This window comes from Cherax quadricarinatus, chromosome 32 (assembly GCF_038502225.1).
Source record: "Cherax quadricarinatus isolate ZL_2023a chromosome 32, ASM3850222v1, whole genome shotgun sequence".
In the NCBI taxonomy this organism is placed as follows: domain Eukaryota; kingdom Metazoa; phylum Arthropoda; class Malacostraca; order Decapoda; family Parastacidae; genus Cherax; species Cherax quadricarinatus.
In genome coordinates this window covers 12571551-12594467 of record NC_091323.1, presented here as the reverse complement: position 1 = coordinate 12594467, position 22917 = coordinate 12571551, and the positions used below count along the sequence as shown (strand labels likewise).

Here is a 22917-nt window from a genome sequence, read left to right as displayed (position 1 = left end):
CTGTCGATTCGTTTCCTCACTAATGATTCTCAAATGTTACACATTCTTCAAATTATCGGTTTTCAAAACCATTTACATCATAAATATACTAAATAATGTAGGGCTTAATATACAGCCTCGAGGAGTGCAAGTTACATTTCTATGATTTTAATTATATCCTGAAGCAAAGCAGCACATGTTCTGTTGGTGAAATAACCAAGAAGTAGACCATCTATATCCATTTCCCTTAATTCGTGCAAACTAACTTCCCGAAAGCATTTTTAACATCGAGAAGATTCGTTTATTTGTGCGTTTTGTTTCCGTGTACAGAGAAGAACAGTGTGACACAGTTGGGTAAACCTTTGCCAAGTGTGAATCCATTAATACTTGGCGACCTAAGTTCTTTAGCTCTGTAGAGAAACCTTTTAAGTACCATCCAGTCAATTTTTTGTCACAGCTAGTCAGGGAGACAGGACAAGAAACATTGTTGATTAGGTTTGAATATCAGTACAACAAAGTTCTTAGTCCATGAGGAAGGTAACCGGCGAATAACATAACTTGTAAGTTCTAACAGTGAGTTATAAGGTAAACGTCTCAGTAACCTAATGATGTTGTGGGTGATATCTTCCTCCCCAGGGTAAGAAGCCTGGCCCATGATGAGGGAATGTCTGGTTCCCCTGGGTAGTGTGAGGGAATGTCTGGCCTCTCTAGCTAACGCGAGGGAAAGTCTGGTACTTCTAGCTGGTGTGAGGGAAGGTCTGGTTCCTCCAGCAGGTATGAGAAAAGGTCTGGTTCCTCCAGCAGGTGTGAGAGAAGGTCTGGTTCCTCCAGCAGGTGTGAAAGAAGGTCTGGTTCCTCCAGCAGGTGTGAGAGAAGGTCTGGTTCCCCCAGCTGGTGTGAGGGAAGGTCTGGTTACTCCAGCTGGTGTGAGAGAAGGTCTGGTTCCTCCAGCTGGTGTGAGAGAAGGTCTGGTTCCTCCAGCAGGTGTGAGAGAAGGTCTGGTTCCTTCAGCAGGTGTGAGAGAAGGTCTGGTTCCCCCAGCTGGTGTGAGGAAAGGTCTGGTTCCTCCAGCTGGTGTGAGAGAAGGTCTGGTTACTCCAGCTTGTGTGAGGGAAGCTCTAGTGGCCCTGGGTAGTGTGAGGGAATGTCTGGCCTCTCTAGCTAACGTGAGGGAAAGTCTGGTACTTCTAGCTGGTGTGAGGGAAGATCTGGTCTCCCTAGCTGGTGTGAGGGAAGATCTACTCCTTCTGGGCAGTGTGAGGGAAGGTCTAGCTCCTCCAGCAGGTGTGAGAGAAGGTCTGGTTCCTCCAGCTGGTGTGAGAGAAGGTCTGGTTCCTCCAGCTGGTGTGAGGGAAGGTCTCGTTCCTCCAGCTGGTGTGAGGGAAGGTCTGGTTCCTCCAGCTGGTGTGAGAGAAGGTCTGGTTCCTCCAGCTGGTGTGAGAGAAGGTCTGGTTACTCCAGCTGGTGTGAGAGAAGGTCTGGTTCCTCCAGCTAGTGTGAGAGAAGGTCTGGTTCCTCCAGCTGGTGTGAGAGAAGGTCTGGTTTCTCCAGCAGGTGTGAGAGAAGGTCTGGTTCCCCCAGCTGGTGTGAGGGAAGGTCTGGTTCCTCCAGCTGGTGTGAGGGAAGGTCTCGTTCCTCCAGCTGGTGTGAGGGAAGGTCTGGTTCCTCCAGCTGGTGTGAGAGAAGGTCTGGTTACTCCAGCTGGTGTGAGAGAAGGTCTGGTTCCTCCAGCTGGTGTGAGAGAAGGTCTGGTTCCTCCAGCTGGTGTGAGAGAAGGTCTGGTTCCTCCAGCTGGTGTGAGAGAAGGTCTGGTTACTCCAGCTTGTGTGAGGGAAGCTCTAGTGGCCCTGGGTAGTGTGAGGGAATGTTTGGTCCCTCTGGGTGGTGTGTGAGGAGGTCTGGTCCTTCTTGCTGGTGTGAGGGAAGGTCTGGTCCTTCTAGCTGGTGTGAGGGAAGGTTTGGTTCTTGAAGCTGGTATGAGGGAAGGTCTGGTTCATCTAGCTGGTGTGAGGGAAGATCTGGTCCTTCTAGCTGGTGTGAGGGAAGGTTTGGTTCCTCTAACTCGTGTGAGGGAAGGTCTGGTCCTTCTAGCTGGTGTGAGGGAAGGTCTGGTCCTTCTAGCTGGTATGAGGGAAGGTCTGGTTCCTCTACCTAGTGAGAGGGAAGGTCTGTTCTCTCTAGCTAGTGTGAGGGAAGGTCTGGTCCTTCTAGCTGGTGAGAAGAAAGGTCTGGTCCTTCTAGCTGGTGTGTGGGAAGTTCTGGTTCCTCTGCCTGGTGTGAGGGAAGGCCTGGTCTCTCTAGCTAGTGTGAGGGAAGGTCTGGTCCTTCTAGCTGGTGTGAGGGAAGATCTGGTCCATCTAGCTGGTGTGAGGAAAGGTCTGGTCCTTCTGGCTGGTGTGAGGGAAGGTCTGATCCTTCTAGCTGCTGTGAGGGAAGGTCTGGTCCTTCTAGCTGGTGTAAAGGAAAGTCTGGTCCTTCTAGCTGCTGTGAGGGAAGGTCTGGTCCCTCTAGCTGGTGTAAAAGAAGGTCTGGTGCTTCTAGCTGGTGTGAGAGAAGGTCAGGTCCTTCTAGCTGGTGTAAGGGAAGGTCTAGTCCTTCTAGCTGGTGTGAGGAAAGGTCTGGTCCTTCTAGCTGGTGTGAGGGAAAGTCTGGTCCTTCTAGCTGGTGTGAGGGAAGGTCTGATCCTTCTAGCTGCTGTGAGGGAAGGTCTGGTCCTTCTAGCTGGTGTAAAGGAAAGTCTGGTCCTTCTAGCTGCTGTGAGGGAAGGTCTGGTCCTTCTAGCTGGTGTAAAGGAAGGTCTGGTCCTTCTAGCTGGTGTGAGGGAAGGTCTGGTCCTTCTAGCTGGTGTGAGGGAAGGTCTGGTCCTTCTAGCTGGTGTGAGAGAAGGTCTGGTCCTTCTAGCTGGTGTGAGGGAAGGTCTGGTCCTTCTAGCTGGTGTGAAGGAAGGTCTGGTCCTTCTAGCTGGTGTGAGAGAAGGTCTGGTCCTTCTAGCTGGTGTGAGGGAAGGTCTGGTCCTTCTAGCTGGTGTGAGAGAAGGTCTGGTCCTTCTAGCTGGTGTGAGGGAAGGTCTGGTCCTTCTAGCTGGTGTGAGAGAAGGTCTGGTCCTTCTAGCTGGTGTGAGGGAAGGTCTGGTCCTTCTAGCTGGTGTGAAGAAAGGTCTGGTCCTTCGAGCTGGTGTGAAGGAAGAGCTGGTCCTTCTAGCTGGTGTGAGGGAAGGTCTAGTCCTTCTAGCTGGTGTGAGGGAAGGTCTGGTCCTTCTTGCTGGTGTGAGGGAAGGTCTGGTCCTTCTAGCTGGTGTGAGGGAAGGTCTGGTCCTTCTTGCTGGTGTGAGGGAAGGTCTGGTCCTTCTAGCTGGTGTGAGGGAAGGTCTGGTCCTTCTAGCTGGTGTGAGGGAAGGTCTGGTCCTTCTAGCTGGTGTGAGGGAAGGTCTGGTCCTTCTAGCTGGTGTGAGGGAAGGTCTGGTCCTTCTAGCTGGTGTGAGGAAAGGTCTAGTCCTTCTAGCTGGTGTGAGGGAAGGTCTGGTCCTTCTAGCTGGTGTGAGGGAAGGTCTGGTCCTTCGAGCTGGTGTGAGGGAAGGTCTGGTCCTTCTAGCTGGTGTGAGGGAAGGTCTGGTCCTTCTAGCTGGTGTGAAGAAAGGTCTGGTCCTTCTAGCTGGTGTGAGGAAAGGTCTGGTCCTTCGAGCTGGTGTGAAGGAAGAGCTGGTCCTTCTAGCTGGTGTGAGGGAAGGTCTAGTCTTTCTAGCTGGTGTGAGGGAAGGTCTAGTCCTTCTAGCTGGTGTGAGGGAAGGTCTGGTCCTTCTAGCTGGTGTGAGGGAAGGTCTGGTCCTTCTAGCTGGTGTGAGGGAAGGTCTGGTCCTTCTAGCTGGTGTGAGGGAAGGTCTGGTCCTTCTAGCTGGTGTAAGGGAAGGTCTGGTCCTTCTAGCTGGTGTGAGGGAAGGTCTGGTCCTTCTAGCTGGTGTGAGGAAAGGTCTGGTCCTTTTAGCTGGTGTGAGGAAAGGTCTGGTCCTTCTAGCTGGTGTGAGGAAAGGTCTGGTCCTTCGAGCTGGTGTGAGGGAAGGTCTGGTCCTTCTAGCTGGTGTGAGGGAAGGTCTGGTCCTTCTAGCTGGTGTGAGGGAAGGTCTGGTCCTTCTAGCTGGTGTGAGGAAAGGTCTGGTCCTTTTAGCTGGTGTGAGGAAAGGTCTGGTCCTTCTAGCTGGTGTGAGGAAAGGTCTAGTCCTTCTAGCTGGTGTGAGGGAAGGTCTGGTCCTTCTAGCTGGTGTGAGGGAAGGTCTGGTCCTTCTATCTGGTGTGAGGGAAGGTCTGGTCCTTCTATCTGGTGTGAGGGAAGGTCTGGTCCTTCTAGCTGGTGTGAGGGAAGGTCTGGTCCTTCTATCTGGTGTGAGGGAAGGTCTGGTCCTTCTAGCTGGTGTGAGGGAAGGTCTGGTCCTTCTAGCTGGTGTGAGGGAAGGTCTGGTCCTTCTAGCTGGTGTGAGGGAAGGTCTGGTCCTTCTAGCTGGTGTGAGGAAAGGTCTGGTCCTTTTAGCTGGTGTGAGGAAAGGTCTGGTCCTTCTAGCTGGTGTGAGGAAAGGTCTGGTCCTTCTAGCTGGTGTGAGGGAAGGTCTGGTCCTTCTAGCTGGTGTGAGGGAAGGTCTGGTCCTTCTAGCTGGTGTGATGGAAGGTCTGGTCCTTCTAGCTGGTTTGAGGGAAGGTCTGGTCCTTCTAGCTGGTGTGAGGGAAGGTCTGGTCCTTCTATCTGGTGTGAGGGAAGGTCTGGTCCTTCTAGCTGGTGTGAGGGAAGGTCTGGTCCTTCTAGCTGGTGTGAGGGAAGGTCTGGTCCTTCTATCTGGTGTGAGGGAAGGTCTGGTCCTTCTATCTGGTGTGAGGGAAGGTCTGGTCCTTCTAGCTGGTGTGAGGGAAGGTCTGGTCCTTCTATCTGGTGTGAGGGAAGGTCTGGTCCTTCTAGCTGGTGTGAGGGAAGGTCTGGTCCTTCTAGCTGGTGTGAGGGAAGGTCTGGTCCTTCTATCTGGTGTGAGGGAAGGTCTGGTCCTTCTATCTGGTGTGAGGGAAGGTCTGGTCCTTCTAGCTGGTGTGAGGGAAGGTCTGGTCCTTCTAGCTGGTGTGAGGGAAGGTCTGGTCCTTCTATCTGGTGTGAGGGAAGGTCTGGTCCTTCTAGCTGGTGTGAGGGCAGCTATATCAGTGACATTTCCACGAATACAACAGCAATTATTATGTATAACAAACATCAGTAATACATAACACACAGGAATACTTGATGCATAGAATAATACTCTGTATACAGACGCTCCTGCTTAAGATTTCGCTATTTAATAGTCACTTTGACCATTTATAAAATCTAGTTCCATTAACTTTAAATTAGATAAAAGTGTTATTTGGGTATGAATTGTATTTACTGATAATCGGAAGTAGTTTGAACATAGAGAGAGGTGGTGTACATAAGCAATGTTAAGGTAACTCACGGAATGGACGAGATTCGAACTCCTCCGGCAGGGGGGGTACTAAATTGATAGGCTTGCATTAGAACAAGTTGCTGTTGCCTCTTCGAGGGCTATGTTGTATGAACCCTGTTCTAACAGGTGTACTATGGCGACTTAACGTTGTTGTTTGTGACTTATAGGGCTCAGTGACGGATTACACTGTATCGAGCCAAAGCAAGGTAGCACAAAAATTAACCGGCTAGTGCTCTAGCTGGCTATTTTTTTGCGGTTTATAGGGATCAGCGACGGCATACTCTGTAGTGAACCCAGGTGATGTAAATTTATTGCCTTGATCTGTGAGACTGATGGATAGAGGGGAGAATGATTGTAAACTGTTTATTTTCTGGTGACGGAGAGGTTTACGTGAGTTTTCAGAGGAGGTAAACATGGGGTGGATTTGCAAACAGTTGTAAAAAAGTGTAATCGTTGGGAGGATGGGCAAGAGTATTGGTCGCTTAAGCTGGAGGTAGTGTAAATGTTGGTTGATAGTGTCACTGTTGGGGGATGGAGTAAATTTTGAGGTCTTGTAAATGTTGGTTAGTGGTGTAAACAGTGAGATCATGTCAACATTGAGTTGAAAAGAAAGAGGGCATGAAGAGGTAGTGGAAATGTTTAGTGGTCGTGTAAACATTAGAGAGTCACGTAAAATAAAAAAATAAAGATAAAACGATAGATTAACATAGAGATTCACATCTATTTCATCTGACGAAAAAGAAACATGTGCAACACCTGGGGTATCGTTATTCTGAAGATGTTTGGCCAACCAGTGGCTTTAGCAGTTCAGTACCGAGGCTCTTTGAAGGTGTTGAAATTGAAGACAATAGAAACTGAGATAATCAGTCCCTCAGCCTAGAAGAAGGTGTTCACCTCCTTAGTCTTGACGTATCTGACCTGTATCTCTTAATAACTAAACTCTCGATGGGACTTAAGTCCCAGTGTCTCTCAACGATAGTACTTTACATTGGCTGTAGAGGCGTGGTTATAAAGGCCACTACATTTCGCTCAAGTCATCACTGAGAAAACTCATCCCACTGTGTAGAAGTTTTCTTAAATCAAAGCTTCATAAACCTCATCTCTCTGAAGAGAGCCATTATCAGGTCATCAGGAATTGATAAAGCCCGCGCCTTACTGTGTAGAGCTCTATCATGAGACGATAAAAAGCTTATCCCTTTATGTGGAGCTTTATTAAATCATCAATATTTGATAAAGGTTATTATCAACGTGCAAAACGTAGTCCCAGTAAAAGCTTAGTCTGCACATAGTGGCGGCTGTGAAAATTCTATTAAAAATTGTGAATCAAAGAAAATTCTGAAGAATTTTGTAGTGAGTTTGTTCTATTGACCTTGACCAGTTTAGTGAGGTAATTCTTTGAGAGTTAAGCTCGTCTCACCAGAAGCTCTTACTTCAATAGAATTAGCAGACCCAGCTGCAAAAGTTGGAGCAGCAGGAACAACCACTATTGCTTGCAGCAGAAGTAGCAATTGCGGCTTCTGAAAATGAAGCAGCAGGTTCAGGCGCTCAACCCTCGCTACAGGTTTAGTGTTTTCAAATGAGTATGACGAATCAGCAGAACTGATCATGCACTGCTGCTCGTGTGATCATGTACTGCTGCTCGTGTGATCATGTACTGCTGCTCGTGTGATCATGTACTGCTGCTCGTGTGATCATGTACTGCTGCTCGAGTGATGTAATGCCACCCCTACTTCCAGTTCTGGATATTTTCTCACTGAGCCGCAACTAGCAGCATGCATCTAGTGATCTTGGCCAGTCCAGAATGTAACAAAGAAATTAATAATGCAATTTTCTCTGGTCGTAAAGTGTATGTATAGTGCTGTATGAGTGTGTGTGTGTGTGTGTGTGTGTGTGTGTGTGTGTGTGTGTGTGTGTGTGTGTGTGTGTGTGTGTGTGTGTGTGTGTGTGTGTATGTGTGTGTGTGTGTGTGTGTGTGTGTGTGTGTGTGTGTGTGTGTGTGTGTGTGTGTGTGTGTGTATGTGTGTATGTGTGTGTGTGTGTATGTGTACTCACCTAGTTGTACTCACCTAGTTGAGGTTGCGGGGGTCGAGTCCGAGCTCCTGGCCCCGCCTCTTCACTGATCGCTACTAGGTCACTCTCCCTGAGCCGTGAGCTTTATCATACCTCTGCTTAAAGCTATGTATGGATCCTGCCTCCACTACATCGCTTCCCAAACTATTCCACTTACTGACTACTCTGTGGCTGAAGAAATACTTCCTAACATCCCTGTGATTCATCTGTGTCTTCAACTTCCAACTGTGTCCCCTTGTTACTGTGTCCAATCTCTGGAACATCCTGTCTTTGTCCACCTTGTCAATTCCTCTCAGTATTTTGTATGTCGTTATCATGTCCCCCCTATCTCTCCTGTCCTCCAGTGTCGTCAGGTTGATTTCCCTTAACCTCTCCTCGTAGGACATACCTCTTAGCTCTGGGACTAGTCTTGTTGCAAACCTTTGCACTTTCTCTAGTTTCTTTACGTGCTTGGCTAGGTGTGGGTTCCAAACTGGTGCCGCATACTCCAATATGGGCCTAACGTACACGGTGTACAGGGTCCTGAATGATTCCTTATTAAGATGTCGGAATGCTGTTCTGAGGTTTGCTAGGCGCCCATATGCTGCAGCAGTTATTTGGTTGATGTGCGCTTCAGGAGATGTGCCTGGTGTTATACTCACCCCAAGATCTTTTTCCTTGAGTGAGGTTTGTAGTCTCTGGCCCCCTAGACTGTACTCCGTCTGCGGTCTTCTTTGCCCTTCCCAATCTTCATGACTTTGCACTTGGTGGGATTGAACTCCAGGAGCCAATTGCTGGACCAGGTCTGCAGCCTGTCCAGATCCCTTTGTAGTTCTGCCTGGTCTTCGATCGAGTGAATTCTTCTCATCAACTTCACGTCATCTGCAAACAGGGACACCTCAGAGTCTATTCCTTCCGCCATGTCGTTCACAAATACCAGAAACAGCACTGGTCCTAGGACTGACCCCTTTCGGACCCCGCTGGTCACAGGTGCCCACTCTGACACCTCGCCACGTACCATGACTCGCTGCTGTCTTCCTGACAAGTATTCCCTGATCCATTGTAGTGCCTTCCCTGTTATCCCTGCTTGGTCCTCCAGTTTTTGCAATAATCTCTTGTGTGGAACTGTGTCAAACGCCTTCTTGCAGTCCAAGAATATGCAATCCACCCACCCCTCTCTCTCTTGTCTTACTGCTGTCACCATGTCATAGAACTCCAGTAGGTTTGTGACACAGGATTTCCCGTCCCTGAAACCATGTTGGCTGCTGTTGATGAGATCATTCCTTTCTAGGTGTTTCACCACTCTTCTCCTGATAATCTTCTCCAAGATTTTGCATACTATACATGTCAGTGACACTGGTCTGTAGTTTAATGCGTCATGTCTGTCTCCTTTTTTAAAGATTGGGACTACATTTGCTGTCTTCCATGCCTCAGGCAATCTCCCTGTTTAGATAGATGTATTGAATATTGTTGTTAAGGGTACACATAGCGCCTCTGCTCCCTCTCTCAATACCCATGGGGAGATGTTATCTGGCCCCATTGCCTTTGAGGTATCTAGCTCACTCAGAAGCCTCTTCACTTCTTCCTCGGTTGTGTGCACTGTGTCCAGCACATGGTGGTGTGCCCTACCTCTCCGTCTTTCTGGAGCCCCTTCTGTCTCCTCTGTCAACACTTCTTTGAATCTCTTGTTGAGTTCCTCACATACTTCACGGTCATTTCTTGTTGTCTCTCCTCCTTCCTTCCTTAGCCTGATTACCTGGTCCTTGACTGTTGTTTTCCTCCTGATGTGGCTGTACAACAGTTTCGGGTCAGATTTGGCTTTCGCTGCTATGTCATTTTCATATTGTCTTTGGGCCTCCCTTCTTATCTGTGCATATTCGTTTTTGGCTCTACGACTGCTCTCCTTATTCTCCTGGGTCCTTTGCCTTCTATATTTCTTCCATTCCCTAGCACACTTGTTTTTTGCCTTCCTGCACCGTTGAGTAAACCATGGGCTCATCCTGGCTTTTTCATTATTCCTGTTACCCTTGGGTACAAACCTCTCCTCAGCCTCCTTGCATTTTGTTGCTTCATATTCCATCATCTCATTAACTGGCTTCCCTGCCAGTTCTCTGTCCCACTGAACCCCGTTCAGGAAGTTTCTCATTCCTGTGTAGTCCCCTTTCTTGTAGTTTGGCTTCATTCGTCCTCGCCTTCCTGCTTCTCCCTCCACTTGTAGCTCTACTGTGTATTCGAAGCTTAAAACCACATGGTCATTAGCCCCAAGGGGCCTTTCATATGTGATGTCCTCGATATCTGCACTACTCAAGGTGAATACTAAGTCCAGCCTTGCTGGTTCATCCTCTCCTCTCTCTCTTGTAGTGTCCCTTACGTGTTGGTACATGAAGTTTTCCAGTACCACCTCCATCATCTTAGCCCTCCATGTATCTTGGCCCCCATGCGGGTCCAAATTCTCCCGATCGATCTCCTTGTGGTTAAAGTCACCCATGATCAGGAGCTTTGCCCTGCATGCATGAGCTCTTCTGGCCACTGTAGCCAGTGTGTCAACCATCGCTCTATTGCTCTCGTCGTACTCTTGCCTTGGCCTCCTGCTGTTCTGTGGTGGGTTATACATCACTGCTATTACCACCTTGGGACCTCCAGAGTGAAGCGTTCCCGCTATGTAATCACTTTCTTCTCCGCTGTCTCCTCTCTCCAGCTCATCAAAATTCCAGCGATTTTTGATCAGCAATGCCACTCCTCCATCCCCCCTGTTCCCTCTGTCTTTCCTCAGGATTTGGTATCCCGTTGGAAAGATGGCATCTGTTATCATACCTGTAAGCTTGGTTTCTGTGAGAGCTATGATGTCCGGTGATGCCTCTTTGACTCTTTCATGTCACTACTCCCACTTATTTGTTATTCCATCAGCGTTTGTGTACCATACCTTCAGTTTCCTTTCCAACACTGTGGTTTGGGGGGGCTGTGAGGGTGGGAGACCTGGTAGCATACTGTGGGATTCTATGGTTGGGGGTTGGGTGGAAGCTGTGGGTATGGATTGTAGTGTGTTGGGATGGTGTGATAGGTTGTATGGTTCTGAGAATAGTTGTGTGTGTGCTTGCCCTTGCTGTTCTGTTCTGCTCTGACTGACCTCTGCTGGCTCCATCCTTCTGTGTGTGTGTGTGTGTGTGTGTGTGTGTGTGTGTGTGTGTGTGTGTGTGTGTGTGTGTGTGTGTGTGTGTGTGTGTGTGTGTGTGTGTGTGTGTGAGTATGTGTGTGTGTGTGTGTGTGGGTGTGAGTATGTGTGTGTGTGTGTGTGTGTGTGTGTATGTGTGTGTGTGTGTGTGTGTGTGTGTGTGTGTGTGTGTGTGTGTGTGTGTGTGTGTGTGTGTGTGTGAGTATGTGTGTGTGTGTGTGTGTGTGTGTGTGTGTGTGTGTGTGTGTGTGTGTGTGTGTGTGTGTGTGTGTGTGTGTGTGTGTGTGTGTGTGTGTGTGTGTGTGTGTGTGTGTGTGTGTGTGTGTGTGTGTGTGTGTGTGTGTGTGTGTGTGTATGCATCCTTGCCACATAAAACAGTCAGTAATATCTCTCTCGCTCCTCCTAACTAGATATACCATTCAGGTCTCCTCAAGGGAAATCCCTTGATGCCGGAGATAGGTTCTTGATCCACCGAAATGGACTAGAGCTCCCCTTCCTTGACTCAAACCTGATTGCCTTACATTCCCCCGAGTGCTGTATGTCCCCCTTACTACTTTACCGCTTTCCCCTGATTATTCTAACATCAAGGGCCGGTTCTCAAACGTTCCCGATACTAGCCCGTTTAAGGGCTTTGCCCAGGAAGGTGTAGGGAGTCCTGGAGCTTCTGGGTAATGGGAGGTAATGTGGTTACAGGGAGAACCCTTCACTAGTCTCAAAGCACCCATTACCACCATTAGTGGGAGGAATGGGTGATATAAATCATGGAAAAAGTACTGGAAATATAGAGAACTCAGACTTACCGAGGTTTGGTGAGGGTCGGCGCCCCCCTGGTAGTTGCCGTAGCCCATGTGATTACAGGTGCAGCGGCAGGTGCGCAGGTGTTCTTGCAGCTCCGGGGGAGGGGGAGGCAGGAGGGGCTCCAAGGGTCCCAGACCTGTCTCTAACACCCCACCACACCAGCCTCCAGCCACGCTGTGGGTGGAGCCCGAACCTCGTCCACGCCCGTCGCTCCACGAGGGCACCCCACGCCCGTAGGCGGGTCTGGTGGGCGTAGCGCTGCACACGTCGACGCTGTGGTGGGCGGCCTGCAGGGCGGCGCAGTCTGGGCGGCAGTAGGTGGCGGCGGCAGCGGCGGAGCCCTCGTAGGCAGGTGGGTGGTGGTGGTGGTGGGCGGTGTGGTGAACCTCTCCGTTCATACAGTAACTCTTACTGCGTCTCATCCCCGCTCCTACTGCTGGGTTACCAGACCACCACCCTCCGCCCAGGCCGCCCACACCACGCCCACCCCATCACACGCCGCCCCCACGCCTCACCACCCCTCCTGAAACATCAAAACGCTTGCTTTAGTCTTTGTTTGAAGAGGGAAATAACTGAAATAACTGAAATAACTGAGATAATCTTTCATCCAATAACTAACAGACACTGCTCATAACAGTACGTGGCAGACACTGCTCGTAACAGTACGTGGCAGACACTGCTCATAACAGTACGTGGCAGACACTGCTCATAACAGTACGTGGCAGACACTGCTCGTAACAGTACGTGGCAGACACTGCTCATAACAGTACGTGGCAGACACTGCTCATAACAGTACGTGGCAGACACTGCTCATAACAGTACGTGGCAGACACTGCTCATAACAGTACGTGGCAGACACTGCTCATAACAGTACGTGGCAGACACTGCTCATAACAGTACGTGGCAGACACTGCTCATAACAGTACGTGGCAGACACTGCTCATAACAGTACGTGGCAGACACTGCTCATAACAGTACGTGGCAGACACTGCTCATAACAGTACGTGGCAGACACTGCTCGTGACAGTGCGCGGCAGACACTGCTCGTAACAGTACGTGGCAGACACTGCTTATAACAGTACGTGGCAGACACTGCTCATAACAGTACGTGGCAGACACTGCTCATAACAGTACGTGGCAGACACTGCTCATAACAGTACGTGGCAGACACTGCTCATAACAGTACGTGGCAGACACTGCTCATAACAGTACGTGGCAGACACTGCTCATACGACAGTACGTGGCAGACACTGCTCATAACAGTACGTGGCAGACACTGCTCATAACAGTACGTGGCAGACACTGCTCATAACAGTACGTGGCAGACACTGCTCATAACAGTACGTGGCAGACACTGCTCATAACAGTACGTGGCAGACACTGCTAATAACAGTACGTGGATTACACTGCTTATAAGAGTACGTGGCAGACACTGCTCATAACAGTACGTGGCAGACACTGCTCATAACAGTACGTGGGAGACACTGCTCATAACAGTACGTGGCAGACACTGCTCATAACAGTACGTGGCAGACACTGCTCATAACAGTACGTGGCAGACACTGCTCATAACAGTACGTGGCAGACACTGCTCATAACAGTACGTGGCAGACACTGCTCATAACAGTACGTGGCAGACACTGCTCATAACAGTACGTGGCAGACACTGCTCATAACAGTACGTGGCAGACACTGCTCATAACAGTACGTGGCAGACACTGCTCATAACAGTACGTGGCAGACACTGCTCATAACAGTACGTGGCAGACACTGCTCATAACAGTACGTGGCAGACACTGCTCATAACAGTACGTGGCAGACACTGCTCATAACAGTACGTGGCAGACACTGCTCATAACAGTACGTGGGAGACACTGCTCATAACAGTACGTGCTCATAACAGTACGTGGCAGACACTGCTCATAACAGTACGTGGCAGACACTGCTCATAACAGTACGTGGCAGACACTGCTCATAACAGTACGTGGCAGACACTGCTCATAACAGTACGTGGGAGACACTGCTCATAACAGTACGTGGCAGACACTGCTCATAACAGTACGTGGCAGACACTGCTCATAACAGTACGTGGGAGACACTGCTCCTCACAGTCCGTGGCAGACACTGCTCATAACAGTACGTGGCAGACACTGCTCATAACAGTACGTGGCAGACACTGCTCATAACAGTACGTGGCAGACACTGCTCATAACAGTACGTGGCAGACACTGCTCATAACAGTACGTGGCAGACACTGCTCATAACAGTACGTGGCAGACACTGCTCATAACAGTACGTGGCAGACACTGCTCATAACAGTACGTGGCAGACACTGCTCATAACAGTACGTGGCAGACACTGCTCATAACAGTACGTGGCAGACACTGCTCATAACAGTACGTGGCAGACACTGCTCATAACAGTACGTGGCAGACACTGCTCATAACAGTACGTGGCAGACACTGCTCATAACAGTACGTGGCAGACACTGCTCATAACAGTACGTGGCAGACACTGCTCATAACAGTACGTGGCAGACACTGCTCATAACAGTACGTGGCAGACACTGCTCATAACAGTACGTGGCAGACACTGCTCATAACAGTACGTGGCAGACACTGCTCATAACAGTACGTGGCAGACACTGCTCATAACAGTACGTGGCAGACACTGCTCATAACAGTACGTGGCAGACACTGCTCATAACAGTACGTGGCAGACACTGCTCATAACAGTACGTGGCAGACACTGCTCATAACAGTACGTGGCAGACACTGCTCATAACAGTACGTGGCAGACACTGCTCATAACAGTACGTGGCAGACACTGCTCATAACAGTACGTGGCAGACACTGCTCATAACAGTACGTGGCAGACACTGCTCATAACAGTACGTGGCAGACACTGCTCATAACAGTACGTGGCAGACACTGCTCATAACAGTACGTGGCAGACACTGCTCATAACAGTACGTGGCAGACACTGCTCATAACAGTACGTGGCAGACACTGCTCATAACAGTACGTGGCAGACACTGCTCATAACAGTACGTGGCAGACACTGCTCATAACAGTACGTGGCAGACACTGCTCATAACAGTACGTGGCAGACACTGCTCATAACAGTACGTGGCAGACACTGCTCATAACAGTACGTGGCAGACACTGCTCATAACAGTACGTGGCAGACACTGCTCATAACAGTACGTGGCAGACACTGCTCATAACAGTACGTGGCAGACACTGCTCATAACAGTACGTGGCAGACACTGCTCATAACAGTACGTGGCAGACACTGCTCATAACAGTACGTGGCAGACACTGCTCATAACAGTACGTGGCAGACACTGCTCATAACAGTACGTGGCAGACACTGCTCATAACAGTACGTGGCAGACACTGCTCATAACAGTACGTGGCAGACACTGCTCATAACAGTACGTGGCAGACACTGCTCATAACAGTACGTGGCAGACACTGCTCATAACAGTACGTGGCAGACACTGCTCATAACAGTACGTGGCAGACACTGCTCATAACAGTACGTGGCAGACACTGCTCATAACAGTACGTGGCAGACACTGCTCATAACAGTACGTGGCAGACACTGCTCATAACAGTACGTGGCAGACACTGCTCATAACAGTACGTGGCAGACACTGCTCATAACAGTACGTGGCAGACACTGCTCATAACAGTACGTGGCAGACACTGCTCATAACAGTACGTGGCAGACACTGCTCATAACAGTACGTGGCAGACACTGCTCATAACAGTACGTGGCAGACACTGCTCATAACAGTACGTGGCAGACACTGCTCATAACAGTACGTGGCAGACACTGCTCATAACAGTACGTGGCAGACACTGCTCATAACAGTACGTGGCAGACACTGCTCATAACAGTACGTGGCAGACACTGCTCATAACAGTACGTGGCAGACACTGCTCATAACAGTACGTGGCAGACACTGCTCATAACAGTACGTGGCAGACACTGCTCGTAACAGTACGTGGCAGACACTGCTCATAACAGTACGTGGCAGACACTGCTCATAACAGTACGTGGCAGACACTGCTCATAACAGTACGTGGCAGACACTGCTCATAACAGTACGTGGCAGACACTGCTCATAACAGTACGTGGCAGACACTGCTCATAACAGTACGTGGCAGACACTGCTCATAACAGTACGTGGCAGACACTGCTCATAACAGTACGTGGCAGACACTGCTCATAACAGTACGTGGCAGACACTGCTCATAACAGTACGTGGCAGACACTGCTCATAACAGTACGTGGCAGACACTGCTCATAACAGTACGTGGCAGACACTGCTCATAACAGTACGTGGCAGACACTGCTCATAACAGTACGTGGCAGACACTGCTCATAACAGTACATGGTAGACACTGCTCATAACAGTACGTGGCAGACACTGCTCATAACAGTACGTGGCAGACACTGCTCATAACAGTACATGGTAGACACTGCTCATAACAGTACATGGTAGACACTGCTCATAACAGTACGTGGCAGACACTGCTCATAACAGTACGTAGCAGACACTGCTCATAACAGTACGTGGCAGACACTGCTCATAACAGTACGTGGCAGACACTGCTCATAACAGTACGTGGCAGACACTGCTCATAACAGTACGTGGCAGACACTGCTCATAACAGTACGTGGCAGACACTGCTCATAACAGTACGTGGCAGACACTGCTCATAACAGTACGTGGCAGACACTGATCATGACAGTACGTGGCAGACACTGCTCATAACAGTACGTGGCAGACACTGCTCATAACAGTACGTGGCAGACACTGCTCGATCATGACAGTACGTGGCAGACACTGATCATAACAGTACGTGGCAGACACTGCTCATAACAGTACGTGGCAGACACTGCTCATAACAGTACGTGGCAGACACTGATCATGACAGTACGTGGCAGACACTGCTCGTAACAGTACGTGGCAGACACTGCTCATAACAGTACGTGGCAGACACTGCTCATAACAGTACGTGGCAGACACTGATCATGACAGTACGTGGCAGACACTGCTCATAACAGTACGTGGCAGACACTGCTAATAACAGTACGTGGCAGACACTGCTTATAACAGTACGTGGCAGACACTGCTCATAACAGTACGTGGCAGACACTGCTCATAACAGTACGTGGCAGACACTGCTCATAACAGTACGTAGCAGACACTGCTCATAACAGTACGTGGCAGACACTGCTCATAACAGTACGTGGCAGACACTGCTCATAACAGTTCGTGGCAGACACTGATCATGACAGTAAGTGGCAGACACTGATCATAACAGTACGTGGCAGACACTGATCATAACAGTACGTGGCAGACACTGCTCGTAACAGTACGTGGCAGACACTGCTCATAACAGTACGTGGCAGACACTGCTCATAACAGTTCGTGGCAGACACTGATCATGACAGTAAGTGGCAGACACTGATCATAACAGTACGTGGCAGACACTGATCATAACAGTAAGTGGCAGACACTGTTTGTAACAGTACATGGCAGACACTGCTCGTAATAGTACGTGGCAGACACTGCTCGTAACAGTACGTGGCAGACACTGCTCATAACAGTACGTAGCAGACACTGATCATGACAGTACGTGGCAGACACTGCTCGTAACAGTACGTGGCAGACACTGATCATAACAGTACGTGGCAGACACTGTTTGTAAAAGTACGTGGCAGACACTGCTCGTAACAGTACGTGGTAGAGACTTCTCATAACAGTACGTGGCAGACACTGCTCATAACAGCACGTGGCAGACACTGATCATGACAGTAAGTGGCAGACACTAATCATGACAGTACGTGGCAGACACTGCTCATAACAGTACGTGGCAGACACTGCTCGTAACAGTACGTGGCAGACACTGCTCATAACAGTACGTGGCAGACACTGCTCATAACAGTACGTGGCAGACACTGCCCGTAGCAGTACGTGGCAGACATTGCTCATAACAGTACGTGGCAGACACTGATCATAACAGTACGTGGCAGACACTGTTTGTAACAGTACATGGCAGACACTGCTCGTAACAGTACGTGGCAGACACTGCTCGTAACAGTACGTGGCAGACACTGCTCGTAACAGTACGTGGCAGACACTGTTCGTAACAGTACGTGGCAGACACTGCTTATAACAGTACGTGGCAGACACTGATCATGACAGTACGTGGCATACACTGATCATGACAGTACGTGGCAGACACTGATCATGACAGTACGTGGCAGACACTGATCATGACAGTACGTGGCAGGCACTGATCATGACAGTACGTGGCAGACACTGCTCATAACAGTACGTGGCAGACACTGCTCGTAACAGTACGTGGCAGACACTGCTCATAACAGTACGTAGCAAACACTGATCATAACAGTACGTGGCAGACACTGCTCATAACAGTACGTGGCAGACACTGCTCATAACAGTACGTGACAGACACTGATCATGACAGTACGTGGCAGACACTGCTCGTAACAGTACGTGGCAGACACTGATCATACCAGTACGTGGCAGACACTGTTTGTAAAAGTACGTGGCAGACACTGCTCGTGACAGTGCGCGGCAGACACTGCTCGTAACAGTACGTGGCAGACACTGATCATGACAATACGTGGCAGACACTGCTCATAACAGTACGTGGCAGACACTGCTCATAACAGTACGTGGCAGACACTGCTCATAACAGTACGTGGGAGACACTGCTCATAACAGTACGTGGCAGACACTGCTCATAACAGTACGTGGCAGACACTGCTCATAACAGTACGTGGCAGACACTGCTCATAACAGTACGTGGCAGACACTGCTCATAACCGTACGTGGCAGACACTGCTCATAACAGTACGTGGGAGACACTGCTCATAACAGTACGTGGCAGACACTGATCATAACAGTACGTGGCAGACACTGCTCATAACAGTACGTGGCAGACACTGCTCATAAAATTAGGTGGCAGACACTAATAACATCACATAACATGTGAATCATATCAGATTTGCGAGGCCTTAATACATTTAAAGTATATCGGAGTGAGAGAGAGAGAGAGAGAGAGAGAGAGAGAGAGAGAGAGAGAGAGAGAGAGAGAGAGAGAGAGAGAGAGAGAGAGAGAGAGAGAGAGAGAGAGTTTCTGTGCTTTCTAGAAAACAGAAACATTGTATTCTAGAAAGAACAAAGACCAAAATCAATCTGATATAAACCATAAGAAATAACGAGGCAGGACGTTGACAATAGCGCACACATCACGGCTCCCAATATCGAAACTGGTGTTTGTACCGTTGATTAGGACGCTGCTGATACTGTAGCACTAGTGCTGGTGATGCTGGTGACCCTGGTGATGGTTCCGGGGATAAACTGGTGTTCGTACTTGTGGAACCAGTGCTGATGCTGTTAGTGTTGCTTCTAGCTCTGCTACTCATCTAGAATTTTACTATTTGGAAACCAGCCAGTTGACGATCGAAATGTGTAAATTCTATAATTGGGTCGTCTGTAAATATGACTCAACTTCAGAAAAAAAAAACAATGAATTTTTAGTTCCATTTAAGTAGTAAAGAATACCAACCAATGATAAGAAAATTGACGAGTGAGACACCTGTATAATATTTGGGAATCTTTATTGAGGATACGTTTCGCCAGCCAGTGGCTTCTTCAGTCCAATACAAAGAACAACGGTGGAAGATGAGGAATAATCAGTCCCTCAGATTAATAAATTGAGCACCTCGACTTCAGGCTGAGGAACCTATTACCTCATACACCTCATCTTCCACCGTTCTTATTTGTATTGAACTGAAGAAACCATTGACTGGCGAAACGTTTCCTTAGTAAAGTTTTGCAAATGATGCACAAGTGTCTCATTCTACAACTCGGTTTCCCAAATCATTTACATCACATCGCTCAGGTGTACTGAGCTGATAAAAACCACTAATGATGTAGCCAGATTTTTAATAGCAAAAATTGAAAATCGGTTGTGATTGTATATATATATCACCAGACAGGACTTCCGAGCAGTTCAACAACCATCCACTTGAAACCTTGTACTGTCTTGAGAAACTATATAACCCGGTACCTACCTACTATACAACCCGGTGCCTACCTACTATATTACCCGGTACCTACCTACTATGTAACCTATTGCTTTATGACTTCAATTTGAGACGTCAAAAAGGAAAGAATGTAGGTGGGACAATACTGTAACAGCAGAGGGAGCCCCTGGAGTTAGTCTGCATGAAGAATCTTGCACACATCCGAACTATTAAGCCTCTGCAATAAATTCGCCTTAAGTCAGAGCAGGTAGAAAAACTAACCCGACTAGGAAATAACCTCGACCTTATTTTCACCAACAATGAAGACCTGGTCCTGGACAACAATCTCAGACCGCAACATACTCGAGGGTCAGACCACAACATACTCGAGGGTCAGACCACAACATACTCGAGGGTCAGACCACAACATACTCGAGGGTCAGACCACAACATACTCGAGGGTCAGACCGCAACATACTCGAGGGTCAGACCACAACATACTCGAGGGTCAGACCGCAACATACTCGAGGGTCAGACCACAACATACACACTAGCCTGGGTCAGAAAAACACGATCATTCATGAGAGTGAGTTCCAAAAATTCATTTTAAATAAAGAGTAAAAGAGGCACAATACCGTGATTGGAACCATTTACAAATAACCTGAACATAGAAGAAATAAATTTATAACGACGTTTTGGTCCGACATGGACCATTAACTAGTCACACTAACACACGATGGTAAGGGAGTCAGTATTTATAAGAAAGGAGGACAGGGACGGGAGAAAGTGGTCTCTGCCGCAATGAGAATTATAGACTGGATATTTAGAGCATTTAATACAACAGATGCCGATCAATGATGATTCTCTGTAAGTTACTTATTCTCTCTTCGCTGGAATATTTCTCTATACAAATGGCCCCCTTTCAACACAGGAGAGATTGCAGAGCTTGAGAAGGTAGGGAGAACCGTCACAGCCAGTATAAAGTCAGTCAGTTGTCTTGAACCACTGGGAACACTTGAAGTCCCTTGTATTATATCCCTTGGAACGTAGGCGAGAAAGATATATCACAATTTACAGCTGAAAAATCTTAAGAGGGACTGGTCCCAAACCTGCGCACTGAAATCATTCGACATGAAAGTAAAAGACTTAGCAAACGGTGGAAAATGCCTCTGATGAAAAGCAAGGGACCCATGAGTACATTGAGAGAGAACCCAGTAAGTGTAAGGGAACCTCGACTTTTCAACACCCACCCGTCGCGCACTGAGGAAGTTACCAATGAACCTGTGACTGTCTTCAAGTGGGAACGTGGGAAATTCGTCAAGTCTTTACCAGATCAACTGAGCTGTGGTGTATACGTTGATTTGCCTGCCGTTGGCACGAACAGCCTGGTCGATCAGATCAGACAAACGTCTCAGTAAAGCTCCTCTCAATAACTGTCTTTATTCACCGATATATAAATGCTCTGTACTGTGTATATGATTCGATTATTTTTTTTCACTTCTTGGTCATATATCTAGGCTAAATCTTTCCTCATATATACAAAATTTTATCTGGGCTCATATCCCATTCTGAGATTAATTTCTAACATTAAATTAATTTGAGTTTATGGGAATTATTTGATTACTCTGTAGGCGACTAAATCGTAGGTAATTAACGAGAATTAATTAGAATTTACATAATTGCACAATAATTAATGCAACGTTTAATATAAGAACACCTGTTTAGGGAAATTACATGTGAGTGTTACCTGGATCAACCATACTGTGATGGCACTCACCTATGTGTTCCATAAATGAAATAGAGGCTACAATGAACCTATATTGTTATACTGGCGCAATGGTGGAGGCTCGAACTTCCGTCCTGCAATTGCAACTGCGGCAGCCAGACTGTTTGGTCCTTGGCTATAATGTATCTCAATATCCCTAATGTAATTAAAAGGTTCTTGATTCAAGGAATTGGATCTAGCCCTCTCTTTAGAATCACATTAGATTTACCACCAATATCCTCTTCCTCTTCCCCCATCCCCAGGCACTGTATATCCCCCTGCGGGTTTCTCGCTTCCCATAATGTGACTCAGAGAACAGGACGAAATTATTTCCTCCCATAGTGTCTAATTATTGAGTAATTCTTCTCAAAATCATCTTCAAGAAGTATTAAATGATAACTCTATTGTATACTAAATTACAAGGGACCAATGGATGCTTGGACTGATCACTTCATCTCTGCCTCTCCACTGTCACTATAACATTTACCAAACTGCGGCAGGCCAGGACTCGACCCTACGAACCTTGTAACACCTCCAGAGACAGCACAATGTACGTATCACCTTATCACTACGCCACTGATCCTACAAGAACCAAGCACACAGCACGTAGCTACATGTTTGCCTTGGCCCGAGGACACTCGTGGCAGTGGTATCTCAAGGATTAATTTCAGCCTCATCCTGTTTGAATACCCGCCTCAACAAGCAATTTAAAGAAAATAAAAGTTACCAGCCTCAACGTGATTTAAAATCACTTGTTTCGTGATTTCATTGCTATTAGACTGCTTGTTGAGGCGGGTATTCAAACAGGATGCGGCTGATATTAATCCTTGAGATACCACTGCCACGAGTGTCCTCGGGCCAAGGCAAACACATAGCTACGTGCAGTGTACTTGGTTCTTGTAGGATCAGTGGCGCAGTGATAAGGTGATACGTACATTGTGCTGTCTCTGGAGGTGTTACAAGGTTCATAGGGTCGAGTCCTGGGCTGCCGCAGTTTGCTAAATGATTTAAAATCGTGCCAATTAGGTAAAATTGGTCAATTAGCAATAACTTATTTAAAATTAAGTTCTTTCTAAAATTTTCTCTTATACGTTTATAGATATATTTTTTCATTTTATGTTAATGTAAAAATTAATAATTTTGTGCCAAAAGAACCTTAGAAAACTTACCTAACCTTATTATAACAAGAGTAATTTAATTTAGCCTAATCCAACTAAATGTATTTTAGATAAGTTAAGTGTTTAGATAAGATAAGTTTTAGATAATAAACAAACACAATGAAATATTTTTTTTCGATAGGTTCAGAATGACTTTTGCGAAATTATTGTATACACAAATTTTCGCTTGCCTTATTCGGCAAGACGATCGTTGCTATTTAAGCCAAAATCGCAAGTTTTACCTATTCGGCACAACATATATATATATATATATATATATATATATATATATATATATATATATATATATATATATATATATATATATATATATATATATATATATATATATATATATATATATATATATATATATATATATGCAATAAGATCACAGTAAACAGGTGATTTCAGAATATGCAAAACAACCACTCTGAAAGAATAGAGAAATTCCAAGCGCTTTCGTGACTACTCA

At 47.5% G+C, this 22917-nt stretch overlaps 1 protein-coding gene across 2 annotated transcripts in view; it reads right to left on the bottom strand.

Moving 5' to 3' along the window:
* The window catches only part of LOC128690335 (uncharacterized), a 411482-nt gene that overhangs the window by 207983 nt on the left and 180582 nt on the right, over positions 1-22917 (bottom strand). For both annotated transcript variants that reach the window (XM_053779027.2, XM_053779028.2), the window contains exon 2: positions 11447-11967. In XM_053779027.2, coding sequence (XP_053635002.2) covers positions 11447-11866 — 420 coding nt within the window. In that variant the 5' untranslated portion in view covers positions 11867-11967. The remainder of the gene's footprint in view (positions 1-11446; positions 11968-22917) is intronic.